The following is a 21,536-nucleotide window of genomic DNA, read 5'->3' on the forward strand; positions in this document are numbered from 1 at the left end:
ACTACTGACCTCAGGCTTAACTGGTAGCAAAAGAGTTTGCACTGTTGCAAAGTTCAGCTGTCATAGCTGTTTTCGCTTACCTCTTCTCATGCTGTCCTGAACACATTCATTCATTTCCTAACTAAACTGGTGTATCATCATTTTTAAGAAGAGGATCCGACTGACTGCTTCTGCTGATCAGTTTTAAAAACATTGCTACCCAGGGACCTGTCCCTCTTGTTTTGTAAAACGTCAGCTGAATCCTCGGTTGGCAGAAAGAGATGTCATTCCATTGCCTTCAGTGGGAATAGGTCAGGAGATTGGGCTCAACAGCATTTGGGGACAGCCAGGCAGGTTTATTCCTCTCCCTTATATCTGAGTCTCATTTTGAACATAATGTGTAACACATTTTTACATCAGCTTAGGGGAAAAAAGGAGGATGTGCTTTAGTGCTTATGTGGATTCAGTGAATGACCAGCTTGTGATTTTAGCCCCTGTTTCCACATGTGTTTCTCCTGGCAGCGTAAGTCTTGGTTTGTGCTGTTCTCACCCCACACTGTGCTGGCGCAGTGACTGGTGTGGCCATTCAGTGAACCAGATTGGGAATCTAAGTCTTTTTTTCTTTTTCTACCTGGTCATTTTTCAACCACCTCAGCCGCTCAGGCAGATGTGCTGGTTTAGTACAGCAGGGCAAATCTGAGAAGCAGGGAGAAGCACCTGGAGACAGGATTGGAGAAGGATTTGTGCAAATGGCACTGCTGCTCTGTTGTATTGACTCACCCATGTGCTACTGAAATGCTCACCCAGTATTTGGGGAAAAGAAAATAGATACAGGCTCAACATTAAAAAAAAAAAAAAAAGACTCAAAGATTGATCCAACACAGTATGGATCTAAGCATGGGCTTTGTAGGTGAATGCTGAGCCTGATCCAGCTTCTTTCATTGCTTTCCTGTGGAGTTTCTGTGATGTATTGTGGGGTATACGGAATCAGAACTGAGATCTGTTGAGATACAAGCGACTGTCCTTGTCCCTGCCAGTGCAGATGTGCTAGCAATATAAGAAAGCTCTCATCCAGCTTAGAAGTGCTTATAAATATTTTGACGGCCCTATAACTGTCCAAGTCCCATGCAACCCATGCTTTGGACTTGATGCTTCAGCTTCTGTGGTGGGTTTATCCTGGTGAAAGGTGAGATAACTTTAACCTTTCCTCGTATGGATGCTAAAGTGAAATCAAAATAGCATCATGTATCATGATACGGATTAAATCCTGTGGATGAAAAGTGCCTGGGTTTGAGAGTGAGATCTGCAGATGTCTCTCTCCCTTTATCTACTTCATGCTGCTCAGCGATCCGGTCTTACTGGGTTGTCCAAACTGTGTCTCTGTCTTCACCTTTTGGTAGAGACTACAGTGCAAAATGTCACTGGGATATTGTAGTCTCCCTCTTCTTCCTCTTTAAGGGCTACAGTGTTTCCTCTGTCCTCTCTTCCATTTTAAGGAGACATATTCCCCCACTGAATCCACATGCCCAGCACCTGTGTCAGTTCAGCCATCTCTGCAGAGAGACGGTGCCCCTGGCTGGGGAGCAGAGTCTGTGCATGTGAGTGCAGGGGAGAGACACGTGGATGCAGATGATTCAGAAGGGAGCGTGAGTAGTGCTGCAGCCCTCTCAGTGGTGGGTGCCTAATAATTTTCATATTCTTTGGTGTTGTGTATGTTTCAAAGCACAATGTTAGAACACCAGCCATCCTGGCTAGGTGTAACAAGAATTAGGCAAAGCAGAGAACAAACTCTGCTGATCTTAATGGTGTGACCTCCCGATGACACTTGATGAGGTGACTGCTCAGGTGTAGCTACCTGTAATCTCAGAAGCAGCATCTCCTTTCTTGTTTTGTTACTCTGGTTCAAATGAAGAAGATCTACTAGCAGAGATGATGGTGTTTAAGGTGATGGCACCAAATTACAGTATCTTATGTATAATAAATACCAGTCTCCTCTCCTGTAACTCTGAAGTCAATAATGTAAGGATAACTTGAGTTCATTTCAGTTAACTATCTGGATTAATAGCTGCTGCCTGGGTGCAGCTGTATGCAACCTACGCTCAATTACCTACAAGCAAGGCAGGTATGTAGGACTGTGGTGCTTGAGCCTGTGGCATGTGTGAGTTATTCTGCTATGACTTAAGACAATTGTGTCAAGAATTTGATGGGGGTTTTTTGAGGAGAAAGGAGAGTATACATCTTTAACCTGCTTAAGAGAGTCTCCAGTTTAGGGAACAACAGACTGCAGTACTTTCAAAGTAGTATGTGCCCCCATTAAGCCATTCTTCATTACTGTGCAGGCGTAAGTCATAAATAGTTTATTTGTTCCTTGGCAACGTCATATGTCATGTAAGAACAAAAGAACACATATGCAATGGAACCTTCATGAGATCAACATTTAATCCCTGAAAAAGATTTAGTAAACATCAAGATTACCCCAAAAACAGTGATCTTACCAGTCCAAGCAAACTTGCAAAGGTTAATAAAAAACTAGCCTTTGCAGCAATGACTACGAATGTATAAATACACTTATATACATATATTCCCATGGGGTTATATTTATAGCAGAGTCATGGCCTCTCATTCTCTGCTGCAAAAGGCAATGTAGGTAGATAAAATGAAAGGCAGCTCCTTCTTCACAGCTGTTGTATACATGAGGAGGAGGTACAATAAATGAATACAGAACAGCGAGTGAGAATGGGGAGGCCAGGATAACATGTACGAATACAAGGGAAACATGGCTGGTTATTCAGAGCATTATATTGAGGCTCCGTAAAATGAGATTTCTGCTACATTTCTATGTGTTTCTAATATGAGATTAGCTGATCTGCAGTATGTCCTTGGACATGTCATTTCCTCTGTATTTTTCAGTTTCTCTACCTGCAACAGGGCATAAAGTTAATTGGCTTCTATGTCAAAAGGCCTCCTCAGGGCCAACCAGCCTTCATTCAAGGATTAGTGTCTCAGATGTCTCCTAGTCCCTGGACTTACCCAAATTGTCTTGGGTGCAGGTTTCCAATAGGCTTGTTTGCAACATTGTTTTGTTAGAAGAAAGATTTTGTCATTTTAAGATTGCTTGGGCTTGAATGTGAACTTGGAAAGCTGAAAGCAAAGGGTTAACCTCTTGATATAAACTTAGAAAAATGTAAAAGAGAAAGATGCAGTTCCGCTTATCAAGGATATGCAGGATATCTTCTGCGGCTGATCCTTAGAGCTTTCCTAAGGCATCTCTCAGCCCTGAAGCAAAGGGGACAAGCAGCTGAGTGACATTCTCCCCTTGGGATGCTGTCTCACAGAGTGGACTTTTCTGGGGTTTTAGTTTTTTTTTTTTAATTGGCTTTAGGCAGTGAAAGGTAACTCAGCAGCACTTTGCTTTCCTATCTGCTGTATTTCAATGTTGGCCTATAACGCTAATGAAAGGGTTACTGGCCTAAAGAGGTTACACCATTTTCAGGACATTCCTTTCCCCTCTGAGCCTGTTGGTCTCAGCTGTTCCCCTTCAAAAATTTTTCCCTGTTTGCTTTATTTTCTGGGAATCTAGTGTTGGTAACATGGAGCTCTTTTGCCAGATAAAGAGGAAATGATTTGTATTTCCTACCTCCTTGGCTTCCTGACCGGGTTTTTTCCCCTATCTCCTTTTAATGCAGTGGGATAAACAAATACACGGTGTGTATTCGGTTGGAGCTACAAGGAGCTATCTTTTCTACTTGAGTAACTTTCTGCATTTTAAAGACGGTTACATTATTTTATGCTAAAAGAGTTGAAGATACTGCCACCTAGTTCATCCTCCTACTCCAAAACAGGATCAGCTCTACTTATAGCATTCCTGACAGACACTTGTATAACCAGTCCTTAAAGATTTCCAGCAATGGGGACCCCACTGCCTTTCCAAGTGAATTTTCAAGCTGAACATTTCTGCAATATGAGCTCATCACTTTTGTCTCCTGCTGCTTGTGAATGTTGATGAACAGATTATTACCTAACTCTGTGCAGCAGCATTTTATGTATTTGAAGGGTGTCTTCATGCTCTCTCTTCTTTAGGTTGAGCAACCTGTGTTCTCTCAGTCTTTCCGTATAATTTGTGTTATCTAGACATCTGCTTGTTCTCATTGCTCCCCAGTGATCTGCCTCCAGTTGCCTCACACCTTCCTTGAGGTGTGGAAAGGGTACTTCAGATGAGCCAGTATCAGTGTTGAGTAGGGCAGAAGGATGTCACTCCGGCTGCATCCCAGCAGTTTGTCCCAGAGTTGTGCTTGCTTAGCTTAAAGCAGCACAACAACATCACAGGTTCACCTTCAGCTCTTGATTTTGTGTGGTCCTTAGATGCTTTGTGCAGCACTGCCATGTGCCCAGTTGTTCCCCAGCCTCTGTGAATGCAGCTAGTTGTTCTTGGCTAAATACAGAGGCTTGCACTCGCCCTGGTTGAATTGTATCCTTCAGCTTTTCTGGTTTGTCAAGATTATTCTAATCTTGTCCTCAGTTATACTTACTGTTTTACCCAGCTTAATGTAATTTGCCAGTTAATAAACACTTACGCTGCATCACCTGTTCCATTAATTAAAATATTGCATCATCTGGGAGCCAGGATGAAGAACTCTAGAAGAACAATCCTTCAGATTTGGCTATGAACTGTGGATAACTGCTTTCAGAAACAACAAATTATTGGCAGCTGCTCCAGCCATGTGGAATATCACCTTTTAGTAGTAATCATACTCATCACCATCTTTTTCATCTACCTTCGTGCAACTCACTCCAAGGTGAAACATTATGAAGGCAGGTTTTGTACTACCTGATTTCATGAACTGGATTTAGTATTTTTCTTCTTCTTTTCACTGTTTGTTATAACTTTTAAAAAATTTTCCTAAGATTTTTCAACTTTGTCTGAAACTGCTTGCAAACTGCCAATGGATCTATGTTTTGTGGCATATTGATCTTAGACTATTTTTTCTTGTCTGTTTTAGCTGACTGAAGATACGTGCATATGGACATACACACCCCTACACATGCACCTGCCCCCCATGGTGTTTGCTACTTCCTGCAGTCTATTGTTTCATTTGTTGATTATTGATTTATTAGCCAGTTATCCCTTTGTAGTGGGAAATTAGGTTATTTTGACTATATTTGCTTGATACATCCATGTTTTCTATTTTTTGGCTTTTTTATTTCCATTGTATGCTTACAAGTGGTTTGGTTATCTGCACCAGAGTCTTTCTGGGAATTTAAAGTAAAAGCAGATTGTCTATAGCTCCTATGGCTTCCTAGCTTTTTTTCTTCCATTTTCAAAAATAAGCACTGTGTGACCTTTTCCAAACACTGGGTACCTTACTTGTCCTCCATGAACTCTCAAAGACAACTGTTAACAGCTCTGAGATTTCTTCTGCTCATTCCTAAAGTATCTTAGGGCAAAGTTCATCTCTTGGACAATTTGAGAACATTTGATTTACTCTACTGCTCCCTGTGTATTCCCCATTCTGGATTGAAATCTTATCCCTTCTTTGCTGGTATTAATTCCTGCTAGTCAGAGGATCATTTGGCCTTTTTTAGTAAAGTCTTAGCAAAAATGGTATTTTGATCTTCCTAGTGTAATGTCTCTCTTTTGTTTCTTGAGTGGCAGACCAATAATTTCATTGTACTTACAGAACGATGCATCTCATTTTTAGTCTTCATGCCCACATGAAGATATTGTGTGATGCTCATATCATCTTACTGCAGGAGGTGTTCACTGTGCATACGCCCTATCACATTCACATTTTTCTTTTCATTTGTCTTTTCATAAAAAGTAGCCACAATACTAAGGGGGCAACATGCCAAACACGGCAGTTAGAGTTTTCCAAACTAATGCTCATTTTGACAGCTGTAAAAGTTCTGGCCGGTGCACCTGGTTGGTATCTGTTGTCATAATTTGGCTAGTCTTGATGGTGCTATGACATTTTCCCCATCATTATATTCTAAATAACCAGGCAAGCCTCATCTACAAGACACGGGCTCTTTGTCAGTCTTCGTGGTCCAAATGTATTACCTGTGCAAATGGAACCCGGCAAGAAAAACTTTTAACAGCCAGACAGTTTTCCTGTCTGTTAACAGTAGTTTAATCTGTTGGCCAGTAGTTATCCTTACTTTGAGGACTTTTTCTGAGTTGTCTTCCCAAGGCACCAACTGTCAGAAAAGCAATGAGAACAGGTTTCTTGTGACTGTCTGTGTGGAACCACACTACCCTCAGGGAGGGAAAGTGGGGAATTTCTGCGTCTCCAGAACAAATCCAGTTAGCCAGATTAAGGCTCATAAAACCTGACAATTCTGAGAGGAAAAATAACGTATGGACTGGAAGGAGATAGTAAACAACACTTAATTGTACAAGCGGCTGCAGAATTTCCACCAGGTTTAACAGACACTGTAAGCAGTCCCATTGAGAAACCCCCTGTATTTGCACACACAGAGGTAGAAATGTTTTTAAGTTGCCTTCTAGTGCTGCAGGCTGCCCCAGGAGGCAGGTACTTTTAATTTGTTGCTTTTACGCAAAAAGGGCAAATGATTTCTTTTAACCTCTGCTCTCCATTTTGAAGTCCCTCCTGTCTTCTCATCTCCAGTTAATTCATCTCTTCGTGCTCCTTCCTTCTTCTCCCCCTCATGTTTTCTCCTGATTTGGGATTAGTTTGTCACTTAACAAACAGCACATTTTGTTATCCTGATGTTGGTTCTGCATTTTTCCCTGCCCTATCCATATATCCATATATGGGATGAGTTGCTTCTTCCTGCCATAGCTTGTTTTGTTTCCAGGGCTGCTGTACAATTTGCAGAAAAGAAGGGTGACTTTGTGTACATGGGAAGAGTAACTTCAAAGAAGGGTAACTCAAAAGTCTGTGTCTGCACTTATCCAAGTGCCCCTTCTGTCATTGATTCATTGTGTGACCCTGGAATAAACACTTAGGTTCTTGATTTGAGTCCAGAGCCATGTCCCTTTTACCTCAACTCTCAGCAAGTGTAAAAGAAACTTAAACACCAAGCTCCTGGGTGTGGTGAGGATAAAACCACTAATCTCAAGGATGAAATCTATGCAAATACCTGAAACAGCATCCAGTCCTTCCTATGCACTTGTCTGCCACCTAACTTTGTAGACCCTGATTTCTGTTGGTGTTCAGTGGGGATACTTCTGAACTGGCTGTCACTCCCATCCATCTTAATTTCTTAGGAGAACGAATTGTTTTAAATTCTTATATAAATTCCTTTTTTACTCGATTATGAAATATGTTTTAATTTGACAGCAATGTTATTTTTAGTAATACTTTTTGTAGCCTTTAGTATTAACATCTAGTTGGGGGAAAAACTGCTAAATATTTATACTTCTCCTCTTTGATCTTTCACTCAGAAGAACTGAAAAGGTATCACACTTAACATTTTTACGATAAATATTTTAGATAGCATTTGAAAGAGTCCAAATTCACCTCTTGTGTTGGATTTGTTCGAATTATTGAGATAGGTTGTCATTCTTCAATGCTTCCAGATTGCATTTCAGTTGCCAATCGCTGGAAACTTTCGTGTGATACTGGCTCAGTGACCAGTGATGGAATCATTAATATTGCTGTTTGACAGAAGTAGGACCAGAGCCTCTTCCATCCTCTTACTTGCACGCTGTGGCTCAGAGGGAGGTAAATATAATGTATTCACACAAGGAGCCCAACAACTCTGCAAACACAGTGCGACTTCCAGAGCGACTCTTTGCAAACAGGTTGTGTCCCTGACCTGCTCCAGTACCAGCCAGTTGCCCTCGAAGGGCACAAAGGATTGTGAATGAGGTATCTAAGTCATGAAGTTCTGCCAGGCCCACAGGCCTGTTGCTGCCAGAGCTGCCTCATTCTCCCATTAAATTACAAGGGATTTAGGAGGTCAAAAGAAACGGGAGAAGTGGGAGAGCCAGCAATGATGGAAAATATGTTGATTTGTTGTGGTTTTACTCACTGAAAATGTAAATTCTTCTGTGAGAATTTTCTGGCTAACAGCCAAAACACTTCAGCTGCCAGCACTGCTGGGGCTTCCAGGTATCGCTTCTGTTCTCCTCAGTGTTCTCTGATCTCTCATCAGCTATGTCAGCCAACTTTCTCTTCCAGAGCGGGGAGATGATCCATCATAGGAATTTTTGGCCTTGGCCTCTCGTGGGAAATGTAGTCCTGCCATGGGTTCTGAACTACACAGGCAAGGAGAAAGTCAGGGAGCTTAGATGGCAGTTCCCATGACGCACAATGTCCAAATGGAGTTAACTTTGTTCTTTTGTTTGCAGGGTTGGTGAATGTTTAAGCCTCTAGTGGTCATTTTTTAAACAACAAATAATAAACAGTATTACCCCTTGCTTTTTCTTTTGGTGAAAACGTGATTAGATATTGAAAAGCATTTGACACTGAACACTTTCAGTCAAACCTAGGGAAAGTGAAGCTAAATAAAACTCTGTGTTGTACACAGAACAGGTATTCTGTCCTGTCTGATGCTGAGACTATTGCTTTTTCCCTCTTTAAGCATCCAATTACTTTCCTATGTTTAGTACATAAAATAAAGTGTCTCAAATATTTTACCAAATAACTTTCTCTTATTTACCACTGCAATGGGTAGGAAGTATTTTACTGGATTTTGTATCTGTGCATTTGTATTGGAAAGTTTGCTTTCTCCTATCTTCATTCCACCTGTGCAGTCCTTGTATCTGTCATAGTGATAAATCCTGAAGAAAAAGTAGGTTTTCATACCCTGTTCTGAGGCTCACAGGCTTGCACACATTCTGATCTTTGTGTGCATGCCCACTGCACAGCTTGCTTTTATTCCTGAAAGCCTCAGTCTCAGTAAGTTGAGAGACTCATTCTATTAAAAGTGCCTAACGTTGCATCTGTCTGGCATGATGAGTGCTCCAGGGTTACGAAGCTGACAGCAAGGCAAGTCTTGAAGATACTCAGCTTCTAGCCCACTCTCGAATCTTCCTGAATTTAAAGCAGGATTTTGAACCGACTCACTAGATGGAGTGGTGAGGCCCAAAAAATTGTGGAGGCCCAGTGTGAACTGGGAGCACAAAGTTCATCTTACAAGAGTGACAACTCTCAGTCTCATCCAAGTTTAAATCCATGTGGAGTGGATTCCTCAGTGTTGGTGTAGGTCAGATACGATGGGAATTCTGTTGCCTGTGCTTGATAGATGATTTTCCCGAAGGGAGGGAGATTGGAGGACAAGCAGTCAGCACTGATGCTGGAATCTATCCCCTTGAGAACTGGTTTTATACCTGCTTTACAACCGTTGATCATTCTTTCTTCAAGGAATCAGTGAGTCATATTAAAACAAAAACAAAAAAACACAATCCCAAATGCCAAGGCTTTGCAGGTTTTTTTCTGGCCTTCTGTGGCAGTAGAAGTTGGTGTCACAGTTAGCTTATGATCCTGTGGGGAATTCGGATTTTCTTTTGGTATAATGGAGAATTATATTTTTCTCCTTATTCCTCACCATAGTGATATTTCATCGTCCCTTGCATGTAATGGATTCCATTACTTTTGCTGCTGTGAGGCTTAAGAGCTTTTTAATGGGTAGTGCTTGGATCTGAGATGAGTTGACTGTATCGTGGGCTGGTTACTGAGGTGACTATAGAGGCGCACACAGGGAAATCTCTCTCTGTTTCTTGTGTAGCTCTGTTTACAAGAGTTCTTCTGCTTGGGAGCTGACAGAAAAGAGCCCAGCACCACTGATATTAGTTCTCCCTTTGCTGGCATGTACCAACAAACCAAGATGGTCTGCTGAAATGGCCCAAAGTGCTGGGCGAAAGCACAAGTAATTGTTTTAATCGTTTCACTAAACTTCTAGTGAGCACATCTAACAGCCAGCAGGCTTTCTCTTTCAGGTGATGCTTATGAATTACTTTTTTCAGTATATATCTGTTTGTATCTTTTCCTGCATGAAAAGAAATTAGGTGATAGATTCGGGTAGAAAAGGAAAATCATGACCAAAACTTTCTAACCGGTCCAATGTTTTCAGATACTTGACAATGTTTTGGATCCTATTTATGGCTATTTAACAGTCTCTCAGTGACTGAGAAGCTGAAAAGTTTCTGAGTGCTTTCATTTTTCACTCACCTTTCATCACCTTAACTAGCAGGTGTTATTTATGTCCTTTGCCACTGCAGCCCATACCATGCTCTTTATCTCTCTCGATAAGCTGGCTATTAACAGAAATTTGACTTTTTTTCTACATGAAGAGAAAAGCTTAAAATGGAATTAATATTAAAGAAAGAAAGAATGAAAAGGCCAAGCAAGTTCAGGGTTTGGTATTCAGATACAAATTTCACCAACTCCAATTAGAAAAGAGCAAAAAGTCCATTACTGTCTCCGTTTTGTGAAACGGAAGAACAATATTTTGGTCCAACCATCTGTCAGTGAACATGTATCTCTTTTAAAGTGACCACCAAAAAAATCCACAGTGGTCGAATAATGTTGACAGTTTCTACATGGTTATGTTGACCTGAACTATTGTTGAAGCTGAACCATCCTTCTGCCAGGTGTCAGCTGGAAAAGATGTGCAACAGAAATGACCATTCCCTGCTTTCTGTGGGTTTAAAACAATTCTTTCTTCTGGAGGTGATCCAGTGCCTTTCACTAGCATCAAAGTCACCTTAAAGAAAAACATGTCCATTTTTTAAAATATGCTCTTGTATACAATAAGCTCTTCCAGAGAAATGGAGTATTAGCATTTGAAAGGACTGGTGAGAATGCATCTTTGGGAAAGACCTTTGTTCAGAGAAGTACTGCTATATTCTACATGCATATCACCATGGTAATTGGATTTTTTGCCATTGACAGTAAGGTATATAGCACAAGCCTTTTACCATTTTCCATGATGTGGTTCCTGAAAGAGTGCTATTTGTCAATTTAAAATTCATAATATGACAGTTAGCAGTTGTGCCTACTATCGTAGTGGTGGATGTGGTTTGAAAGCATGAAACAAAAAGGAAAAGGTAATTGCATCATCTTCCGCTTCTTCTCGCAGTTTAATATTCCTCCCCATTTCCACTTACAACGCGAAAAATGCATTCTGGAACTGTTGGGGCCACAAGGCAAAACCAAAGCTGTGCCCTCCGCATGGCTTTGGCAACTATGATGCTAGTAACATGAGACAGTATTTTCACTTCTTCCCATCACCATCCTTTCCAGGACACTGTTGCAAGCAAAATAAGCCTTTCTCTTCCCTGAGGTCATTCCATGCACACTCAGAGCATGACATGATCTCTGCGAAGTGTGTAGTGGTCATTGAATACTGTGTGAACGTTTATGTAAGGTAATTACATGATGAAACTTTAGGGGGGGATATAGGATACAAACTGCTATGGCAGGAATTTGGAGAACCTCAAAGAACCTCATTAAACATGACTCACTTAACAGAGAGAAAATAATCTCAAATACTTGCATTACCATGTGTGTAGATCTTTCATTTTAAATAATACTCTGCAGGAAAAGGTGCAATATAGATATGGTGGTGAGTAGTTCTGCTTAGTGCACTTGCTCAGAGTGCAAAAGAGGTGGTACTCTTTTTCGCTCCTTGATGCCATGGCAGATTGTAGTCTCTACTTTTCTGTTCCTCAAAGTAAATCCAGCTTTCTAGAAAAATGTTTGATTCTGTGTTGTCCTCACCACATAAAAGCAGGGGTAACCTTCCTACAGAAGTCTCTGTACTTCTGTGCTTTATTCAAGACAGATGGAAAGTAGAACACAGTTTAAATGGGGGGGGGGGGGGTCCCCAACTCAATGCTGCCCTTTTATCTAGCTCTTCAGGTACAGGGTGGAGAAATTTTCATTCTTGTTACAGTATTGCATGTGGATGAGATAAATGCCAATATCAGGCATTTATTCTTTAGGCAACATTTTGGTTACCAAATGACCCTGTGTCTTAGTTTAACCACTGAGACAGGTTCCTCAGTATATGTTTTGCTGTTCGTAGCTTCTGGGATCAGCTTTCTCCTCAAGTTGTGTTTAAAACACCCTTCAGTGGACTTCCATGCAGGGAAAGCTAACACACAGGTACTAATTTTTATTGCCTAACATAACCCTTTTATTCTAGCCCTGGTGCCAGTGTCAGGTTGCTTTCATGTTTGTTTTATTAGACTAGTGGCAGACTAAGGCCCCTTAATTTCTTGCTGTGCTCAGATATGAGGCTGAAATATTGAAACATATACACTGACCTTCAGGGTGGCCCCACGCAGTGAACCTGACCGGGCAGCGAGCAGCTCCCTAGCACATGGAGGTGGCTGTGTGCCAGTTCCTGAGAATCACGAAGCAAAGCTGTTTCCTCCAAAAAACATAAGAAAGAGCATTAGGCATTGTTTTACTCCAGTGTTTGTTCATGGACTGTGTTCTTGTTTCCTCCTGTGGTGTCAGAATAAATCCCTATTTTCCTTTTCCCTTTGAGCAGTGCTTCACTGTGTTCACTGCGTTTCATTACCCGAAAGCCGCAGGCTGGTGCAGAGGAGACTTGTGACACTAAGATCAGCTGAAGCCTAATGGGAGAGGAGTCCATGTGACTGCAAACCACATGGACTTGTCTGGTGGTGCAGTTTAGGTAAATAAAGCCCACTGCGCTCGCTGTTAAGCTTCTGCTTTTTTTTTTTTTTTTTTTTTTTACTTGGTGAAGCTGCTGTTCTAGGTTTTGGCCTCAAATTTTCTGTGGCTCAGGATGGAGAGCTACTGCTTCTGTATCGTCAGGCTGCAGCATGACGTGCAGGAGAGAGTTCATTATGCATTAGCAGAGCCATCTTTAGGGTAGGTAAACACTCTGTGACTCCGCAGAAGAAAAGGAAAGCAAGAAAGGGAATCAGCAAACATGTATTATTTGCTGACAATAATTGTTCCCAGTTGCAGCTGATGGCATTGATTAATCATATTGTCTCAGTATTTTTTTGGAGGGGTGTAGGTATTGGGATTGAGGAGAGCCAAGAAGTACTCCTCCTCATCTCCCTTGATGGAGCTAATCCTGCTCTGAAAACAGTGCTTAAGGTTTTGAAACTTGCAGTGTGTCTTTCATTGAAATAGCATTGAACCATTACACTCCTCCGTTCTAATTAGTAACAAAGGTGCAAATAATGCTAACTAAAAGGTAGGAGAAAAATGTAACATAACAACCACGTGAGTGATGTGTGGCCAGCCATATATATTAGTAGTTACATCAATTTTTGGCTATAATTAAAATTAGATTAATTATAGTTAATGCAATCCCTCATTTGTTTCTCCTGCACCAATGCTTAACTTTAGCTGCAGCTAACAGAACTCTAGTCCAGTGCTGCTCTGTAAGACCTCTACCCTTTCCTAATTTAAATGCCTCCTAAAGATGCTAGTTTTCCACAACACCCACAAGAAACTATTGCATCCCATTCTGACCTGTTTAATTTACCTCATGAATGAACCGCTCACTAGAGCGGAGGGAGGGGAATACCTAAACGTGTGGGTCAAGAGAAATTGTTACCTTCAGTTAACCATGACCAGTGAAGGAACAGTGCTGTAGCTACCCTACCACAGCTTAAATACGTTAAGCGAAATTGTGTTTACATCACATTAAATGGTGGCAATGAGTTTTCCATCATGGGATATATTGCCAGTACATACGAGACTTCAGGATCAGGGCTGTGGCTGCACATCTTCTAAATAGATTTTCAGCCAAAGCAATTTGCAAATGTTTTTGTTCAGGTGGGTTGCTGTACCACCGTTAAAAGCTGAAATACTACCAACTGTAACAGTATTTGCCAGCCTGGTTTTGAAAATTGTTTCTGTTGAGCCCAAATTCATTATCCCCCTCTCTTACTCAAATTTCTCTCTTACACTGTAGCATCTGGACAAACCCTTGTTATTCCATTTACTTGCTTCTCCCAGGTCTGTCCTCTTGACTGCTTTGCAGAGGTGGAGCAGAGCAACACCTTCTCTGCAGTTACACTTCCCCCGCTTTTCTCCAAGATCACTTTTCTACAACATTTAACCTGCACCTGGGGAAAGCTCTGGACTGCTTTTTGGCAGTTAACTGCAGTCAGCTTAACACTTTATGAAATGCAGCTTGCCCTTTCCTATGCTAGTCAGGTTTAACTTGCTTTATCTTCTGAGCACACAAAGAAGGAGGAATGCTTTAATTTGAAATAACCTTTTTGTTGTAAACTGACACTGGGAGCAGGGCAGGCTTCCCACCCATGTTGGATGGGACGAAGTTGGTATCCAATAGCTATTCTGAGATAAAAACTACCTTTGGCTGTTTCTAGTAGGATATGAGGTTGAAATGAGTATCATCTGGAGAGTTATCTTTGTGTATGAGCACATATAACCTTAGTTTTAATCAAATAGTCATAATAACCATGGTTTCTAACATGAAACAATTTTCAGGAGAGAAATGACCTGAAGCTTGCTGAATGCCTTTGTGTGCCATTAAATGCAGAGTTCTGCCAGTCTGGGAGATCCTTCTGTCTAGTACTTGATCTCTGCTTTCCTGTTATTTTTCCCCTCAGATTTTCTTTCTTTCACTGAAGTGAGTGTTTACCTTTGAAAGAAGAAGCTGTCTGGGCTCCATTTGAAACTGAAAATAAAAAGGATGCCACAGCTGCCATTTAAGTTCAGTAATACAAACACTGCAATTGTAGAGATGCCCTTGCAAGAGCTATGTACTCCACCCTGCTTTTGATGGAGAGCCAGAAGATTTTTTGCTCTCTTGTTAACATACTGGTTTGCTCCTGGTTTTGCATTAACTTGTCTTTGCCTGACTCAGCAACTCTTAAATACTTACTTTCTTCCCCATCATTCCCTCTTCCCTATTCCTTTTCCCTGTTCCCTTTTCCTTTTCGCAGCAAGGGGTGAGAAATTTTGCGATGTCTTCCTGCTGTCATCTCTCGCCCCGTTTCTTCCCGAGTTTGCTGGGTTGCCCCTGCGCCTCGGCTGCAGGCGCGGGCACCGCCGTTTGGTGCTCTGCTGTGGGAGTGACGGCCACCCTCATCCTGTGTCTCGGGCCTTCTCCCACAAACGGAGACTTCAGATGCATTCTGTCCTTGTTTCTTATCTCCAGCGAAGGCAAAGAAGTCGCTTGAATTGAATAATAAATGTCATACTCTGTTTTGCAGCTGCGTTCTGTCTCCTCCCCCGGGCTGGAGCCTGGATGGCGAGGCTTGTGAGACGCCCCGCGTTAGCTAGCGACATCGCTCTCCAGCGTAGAAGGGCTGCGCGGAGTTTTCCTTATGCCCATCACCGCCAGCCCCGCTGGTCTGGGGGGGGGTGGGCAGTGCTCCCTCACAGTAGCCCCATCGGCACCAAAATGAGAGTGCTGTGGTGTCGGCAGCAGTTCAGTGGTGTTAGCAGAGCTCTCCTCCTGGGTTTGTTTGCTCTGGTAAGAAGCTACCACACCACAATACACGTGGAGGTGTAAGGTGGACTTCAGCAAAGTCCTCTCCCAGAATTAAAATTCAGCTCAGTCCCACCTCTGCAGAGTGTGTATTTTAGCATTAAGGTGATTTTCAAGCAACAGGAACAAAATTAGACCGCAAATAAAAAATGGTCCAGAGGCTAAGTGTTTGGCCTCATGTATTTGCATTTGTAGGCACGTGTATTTATGAGCCCTCTTTTGGTTTATATTTTGTAGGACAAAGAAGGTTAGCCATTGCTACCGCATTACTTACCGCCACCCAGAGAGGACTTTAACGCAAGACGAGGTGCATCGCATCCATCAAGCTATTGAAGAATCAGTAGTTCGAGAACTTGGGGTTGAAGGCAGGTTCTAGAATTGCTGGTCCAAAGTCCTAATGACAGTAGCTTTTTCCTTTTTTTTCCTTTTTGTTTTTTGGGGATGGAGGGGTACAAGTAAAGACAAGGGTTTTGTGTCTGCCTCTAGCACGTGGAAAACAATTGATAAATGGGCAATGGTAAAACTACCAGATAATAAACATTACTACTGAGAAATCATTGACAAAGCGCTGGCGCTTTATTTTAAGAAATGGGGGAACAGCAGTAATGTAAGATTTCCCTCCTGTTACGGTAAGAAATACACTGGCTGGTGGTTTTCTGTGTTGTTAATTGGTCCCTGGGTTCCATTAAACTGTAAATACTTGGCATTATTTCTGTGTTGACAGGATCTTCTGTCCATGTAACGAGTGAAGCAAATCAGAGACACAGATTAGCTCAGGGAAGAAAAATTATTTTACCCTTCCATCCCTGCCTCTTTTTTAAATAAGAAGTGGTAGGTTTTGCTTCAAGAAACCTTCCAAGAAGTACGTCATGCGAAGTTTGGCTCTCTTGCCTTCAGAGCCCATGGGTATTGCTTTCATCTGCTGCAGAGAAGGAACCAGTGTGGCTCTGGGGCCAGGCTGGGCTGTCTTCAAATGCTGGGTCTTTGGTGAGTCTTTCCTGTTGGATGCCCTGTCCCACATGGCTGAGCAGAGCCGCTTAGCGAGGCGCTCTGAGCTGTGCTGTCTTTCCCGGGTGAGGACGTCCCTTGTCTCAGTTCTCCTCACATAGGCACCAGTGCAAGGTAAGTCAGTTCCCCTGTCACCATCAACAGATTGATACCACATAGGGCAGGATGGCAGAAAAGAAACTCTTCCCTACAATGCCCTGAAATACAGCTGCCTTGATCTCTCACCGTATTTTACATTCTAGCAGCAATGTCTGCTCAGAAATTTGACCTTTAAGGCAGGAAACCAAACTAAAATGGGATCTCCCACTATTTCAGGCACCGGTTGCTTTACAGGAGGCTTGGCTTTTTCATTGCAGGTTATAATAAGTGACTTCTGGCAGTGGTAGATGCTAGGCACTGTAGAAGTCTTCAAATGGTCTGACAAATGCTTGATGAGCTATTGCAGATGCTGATATGGAATATGGGACCTGGTTTTGCTTGTAATGGTATTTCATACAGTCTTGCAGGTCACATCTGGTTGCTGTGCAGGCAATATTCTTTCCTTCAGGGAAAAAAGCAGTAAAAGCACTGCAATAAACAGCTTCTAACACTGATTTATACCTTATCAAGAAACATCTGTGCAGCAGGCTTGTACTCAACCATAAGAAGCCAGTTACTATTGCAGATGTGACAGAAGCAGAGAGCTCATTTTAGTTTCATTACTCAACATATTTAGCTATGTAAACAAATCCTAATCGAAATCACTGTTGTGTTATCCAAATAAGTTGATTATGAAAACAATATGCTAGACTTTCTACAAGGCAAAAAGAATGGGTGCCATTTAGGCACCTGAAGAAACTACTTGGTTATTTTTAAACCATGATCTACTAAGATCCATAAATACAGCCTAGACCATTTGATGTTTCTCTGTCTCCTTCATCCTTCGCTTTTTCAGGATTCTCAGTGAGGACCACTGAAGAGCAAGAGCACTCCCCTGAACTGCACTGAGCAGTAATTGTTCCGAGACAGGGCCTGATGGATGCTGCCACATGGGGAAGCAAATTATGTGGATGTTAATTGATGGGATTGCCTATGGAGAGAGTATTAACACTTGCCTGCTAAGAACTAAGTCTCTTGGAAAACAAGAGTCTATCTGAGGTGGAGTAGGTTGCAAGATTTCCCTTTTAATTTATTCATTAGTGAAGTTTCCCTTTTCTGCTCTCCAGGTCCTTCAGTTCTTCTCTCATTCTGATCAGCCAGTTTGGGGGGCATAGAAATCTGGAGAAAGCAAGGAGGAGAAAATTGGACAATGAGCCTTTGTCACTGCAGCTGCAGAATGTCATGTCCGGCTTTGCAAGGAAACTTGTGTGTTCTGGAATCGGCTAGCCTCCAGCCACTAACATTAGTTGTGTTTGATGTGTCTGGCTGCGAACCCTCTGCATTCTGGTGAGGAGGGGCTTCCTGCAACAGCCAGGTCTTGGTGAAGTAACATTATTCTTTGAAACTTGAAAGATTAATCTCATGGCCTAAGAGGATAAGGGGGAAATGCAAAGTTTTCCCTGAAGTTGACATTACACTATGGGATCATCTTCTGGAGTAGGTGTTTTCATACCAGCAACTTTCAGGCAAAAATGTGACCCATTAAGATTAAAAAAACAAAACAGCTTCAGGAGCAAACGTGATTCAATTATATGAAGGATTTTAAGGCCTGTAAAATCAGATGGGCTGGCTGTGAGCATAATATGAATACTTGGGTATGTTTAGATTAGGTAAGCTTAGTCATATATATTCTAGGATTAATCTACTTTGAAGACCTATTGTTCTAGCAAAGATTCACCACTACTAGCAAAGCACACCTCAGATCAAAAAGCATCAGAGTTGCATTTTTATGCTGCTATCCTTTGTAAAATATGACTTTCCCTTCAAAACCTGACCTTAATTTTACTGCGGAAATTTGCTACAGGCAGCAGTAGACTCTCAAACCATATAGTCCCTTGTGAGGGGCTGGTGAGGTTGCACCTCGAATACTGTGTTCAGTTTTGGGCCCCTCACTGCAAGACGGACATTGAGTTGCTGGAGCATGTCCAGAGACGGGCAATGAAGCTGGTGAGGGGTCTGGAGAACAAGTCTTACAAGGAGTGGCTGAGGGAACTGGGGTTGTTCAGTCTGGAGAAGAGGAGGCTGAGGGGAGACCTTATCACTCTCTACAGCTACCTAAAAGGGGGTTGTGGTGAGGTGGGTGTTGGTACCTAGCAATAGAACGAGAGGAAATGGCCTCAAGTTGAACCAAGGGAAGTTTAGATTCAATATTAGGAAAAATTTCTTCACTGAGAGAGTAGTCAAGCATTGGAACAGGCTGCCCAGCAAGGTGGTGGAGTCACCATCACTGGAAGTATTCAGAAAATGTGTAGACATGGCACTTCAGGACATGATTTAGTGGGCATGGTGGTGTTGGGTTGACAGTTGGACTTGGTAATCTTAAAGGTCTTTTCCAATTGTAATTATTCTGTGATTCTGTGATTGTGGATACCAACAGAGAGCCCCTGAGAATCTAATGGTGTAATAGCCATGATTGATTTTATTGCTGATCAGAGATACATGATGCTAACAGTATCTCAGGGGAGTGATCCTTGGTGGGAGTACAGAAAACTTGACTGAGGAAGGTCCTTGGTACAGTCACTGACCAACTCTGTCAAAGAAGGGGGTAACCTCAGCTGCCACCTGGCTTTTCGTAAGGCATATTTAGCACAAAGGTAGGTGAACTAGCTTGAAGACCAAGAACAGCGTAACTGTCAAGGTAAGTTCACTTGCTAGTCTCTGCTACCTGACAGTCTGTCTCATGAACATCTCAATCTTGGATGGGCTACAAGTCTAATAAAGTGATAACAAATATCAAAGTGATACCATGCCATGTGGAAATATTAAGGGGAGCAGCATTTGAGTAATTGATGTGCGTGCTGACAGACTAGCATAGTGACAGGCACAAGGTCCTGCTTCTTGTTTTTATCAACTGCCTGTGTTTATTTTTGTGTGCCGCTGGGCTTTATATCAGCATGCTTTAATAAAAGAGAAAAAAATCAATTGTAGCGAAAGAAGCTACATGTCCCCAGGACAACCAGCTGGGGATTTCTATGACTGAACAGTACGTACTGTTTTAATGTTCTGGGTGCTGGTTTTGTTCCTAGTTGCCATTGGTTTTCAAGCTAGCTGTGATTCCTAGAAGACTAAAGATTTAGCTTTAACACCCAGTTTGGGCTCTTCCCAGTAAACTGGCAGCAAATTTACAGTGCACTGGGACTTACCTGCTTTTGGTGTTCTTACTAAAGGCGCTGCAATGGAAAAGTGTTGTGAGCTAGATAACCAGTAAATTGCTCTGTGTTTTTACCCTTGAGCCTTCAGTGACCTCTGCCATAGTATTGCCAGGCATGATCAAACAATTGCACAAATCTGAAAGCAGTTTTGTACTGAGAATCCAAACTAGATTAGTAAATGACTGGTGGTGGTCGTTTGCCTTCCATTGAGAGTGTTACTTCTGTCCCTTCTGCAGGTTGGTGGCCATACTTCAGCACTGAATTTTCTGTCGTCTTACTCTGTGCAGCTGTACTGAGTTTCTCAGGTACTGAGAAATTGGTCTCAGCCCTTGAATACTTTCATATAGGGGTTAACTTGTTTTTTTAAATGGACTTTTTGTTTGTTTGGTAGTTTTCATCTGCAGTGACTAATGTATTTCAGCAGCTGTCCCAGGTAAGACTCACGGCCAAGATAGGACTCTTTGGTGGTCCATTGAAGTAAACATGGGGAGTCTTGCCCCAAAAAGCAGAATTATGTCCATGTTATTGAGTTCATACTGGGTAAAACTAAAGAACCTTGTCTTCAGTGTGGGTTGACTGAAGGTTGGCTGGTGCTCGTTAGTTAAGCCAAGGTCAGAAAGCACTGTGTGTCTTGCCACCACCACCCCAGATACACACAGAACTAATTTTATGCACAAGGAAGTTCTGTCAAATTTCAAATGCAGTGTGAGCATATAAAATGGTTATGCTGCATATTTGAGGCCTGCTAGTTGACATAGCTGAACTATCTCAATCAGAATTGTTACCATCTGGGAGAGAAAATGGGTTCGTACTGCAGCTCTGAAATAAGTAGCTGTATTTTTAAAGCTCAGGGCTCTCTTCAGATATTTTCTGGTGTGCGTCTTTGCTGAGAGAGGACTGTTTCTGTAAAACAGATTTGCTTTCTGTGCAGAACAGGCCATATTGACTAATTACACACATCCCGATCAAATTTTAAGATATATGAGCATTGTCTCTGAAGGGCCAGCAGAACTAAAGCAATCTTGAGGACCTTGAACAAATGTGTAGGGAGCACAAGAAAGCAGCCATTGGCACTTACTACCTGCTTTTAGACATTACTGCAATTACATCTGACTTTTAAGCTGACTATCCCGGAGGAGACTATTGCAGTTCAGCACAGAGTGTGGGCATATGCTGGGTGAAGGCACTGACTTCTCCAGAATCTGTTGTATAAGGTTTGATCATCATTAACATCTGATGCACTTGCCTGTTTGGCAGTTTGCATGCTTTTGTGCTTTTGTCAGATGGCCTCTGTTCTATTTATGCCCACTGTTAACTAAGTGGAGTCTGTTTTAGTCTGCCTTTTACACTTGGAAAACTGTGCCTAAAACCACTTCTGCCATGACCTAGCTTTCTCATTTCAGTTTTGCTTACCTTCTCTTACACGTCTTGCTATTCAAGTTTGGTATCACTTTGGTGAAGAATCGGTGTCAGGCTTGTAGGCAGCGAGATGTATTATACCACAGCTGAAAGCCTGTGCTCCCACACCACATTACTGCAGGGTCTCTCTGTCCTCACCCTCTGGATGCAGGTGATTAACACGCGGTCCAGGGAATTGTGCCTCTGCCTGCTCAGTAATTTGCTGGGCAGCACCGCAGTCACCCAGAGCAGCTGCCACTTAAATGGGCAGTAGATTGTTCTCTTTTTATTTTAGTGTCTGCAGCCTCACTTGTATCACAGTATGATACAGCCAGAGGCTCTCTGCTGGTATTTGCTGCAGCTAAGCATCAATTAGATGCATCTCGTGATGTGGTGCCTGTGCAGCCATTTTTCAGTACCATCACTGTGTGCTTGTGAATG

The 21,536-nt window shown here is 42.2% G+C and overlaps 1 protein-coding gene across 1 annotated transcript in view; it reads left to right on the forward strand.

Moving 5' to 3' along the window:
- FARS2 (phenylalanyl-tRNA synthetase 2, mitochondrial) overlaps positions 1–16,574 on the forward strand; it is a 194,996-nt gene extending 178,422 nt beyond the window's left edge. Inside the window, exon 6 of the mRNA XM_082014600.1 lies at positions 15,637–16,574. Coding sequence (XP_081870726.1) covers positions 15,637–15,775 — 139 coding nt within the window. The 3' untranslated portion in view covers positions 15,776–16,574. The remainder of the gene's footprint in view (positions 1–15,636) is intronic.
- The last annotated feature ends 4,962 nt before the right edge of the window (positions 16,575–21,536 follow it).

Source organism: Phaethon aethereus, assembly GCF_964289735.1.
Source record: "Phaethon aethereus genome assembly, chromosome: 2".
Classification (NCBI taxonomy): domain Eukaryota; kingdom Metazoa; phylum Chordata; class Aves; order Phaethontiformes; family Phaethontidae; genus Phaethon; species Phaethon aethereus.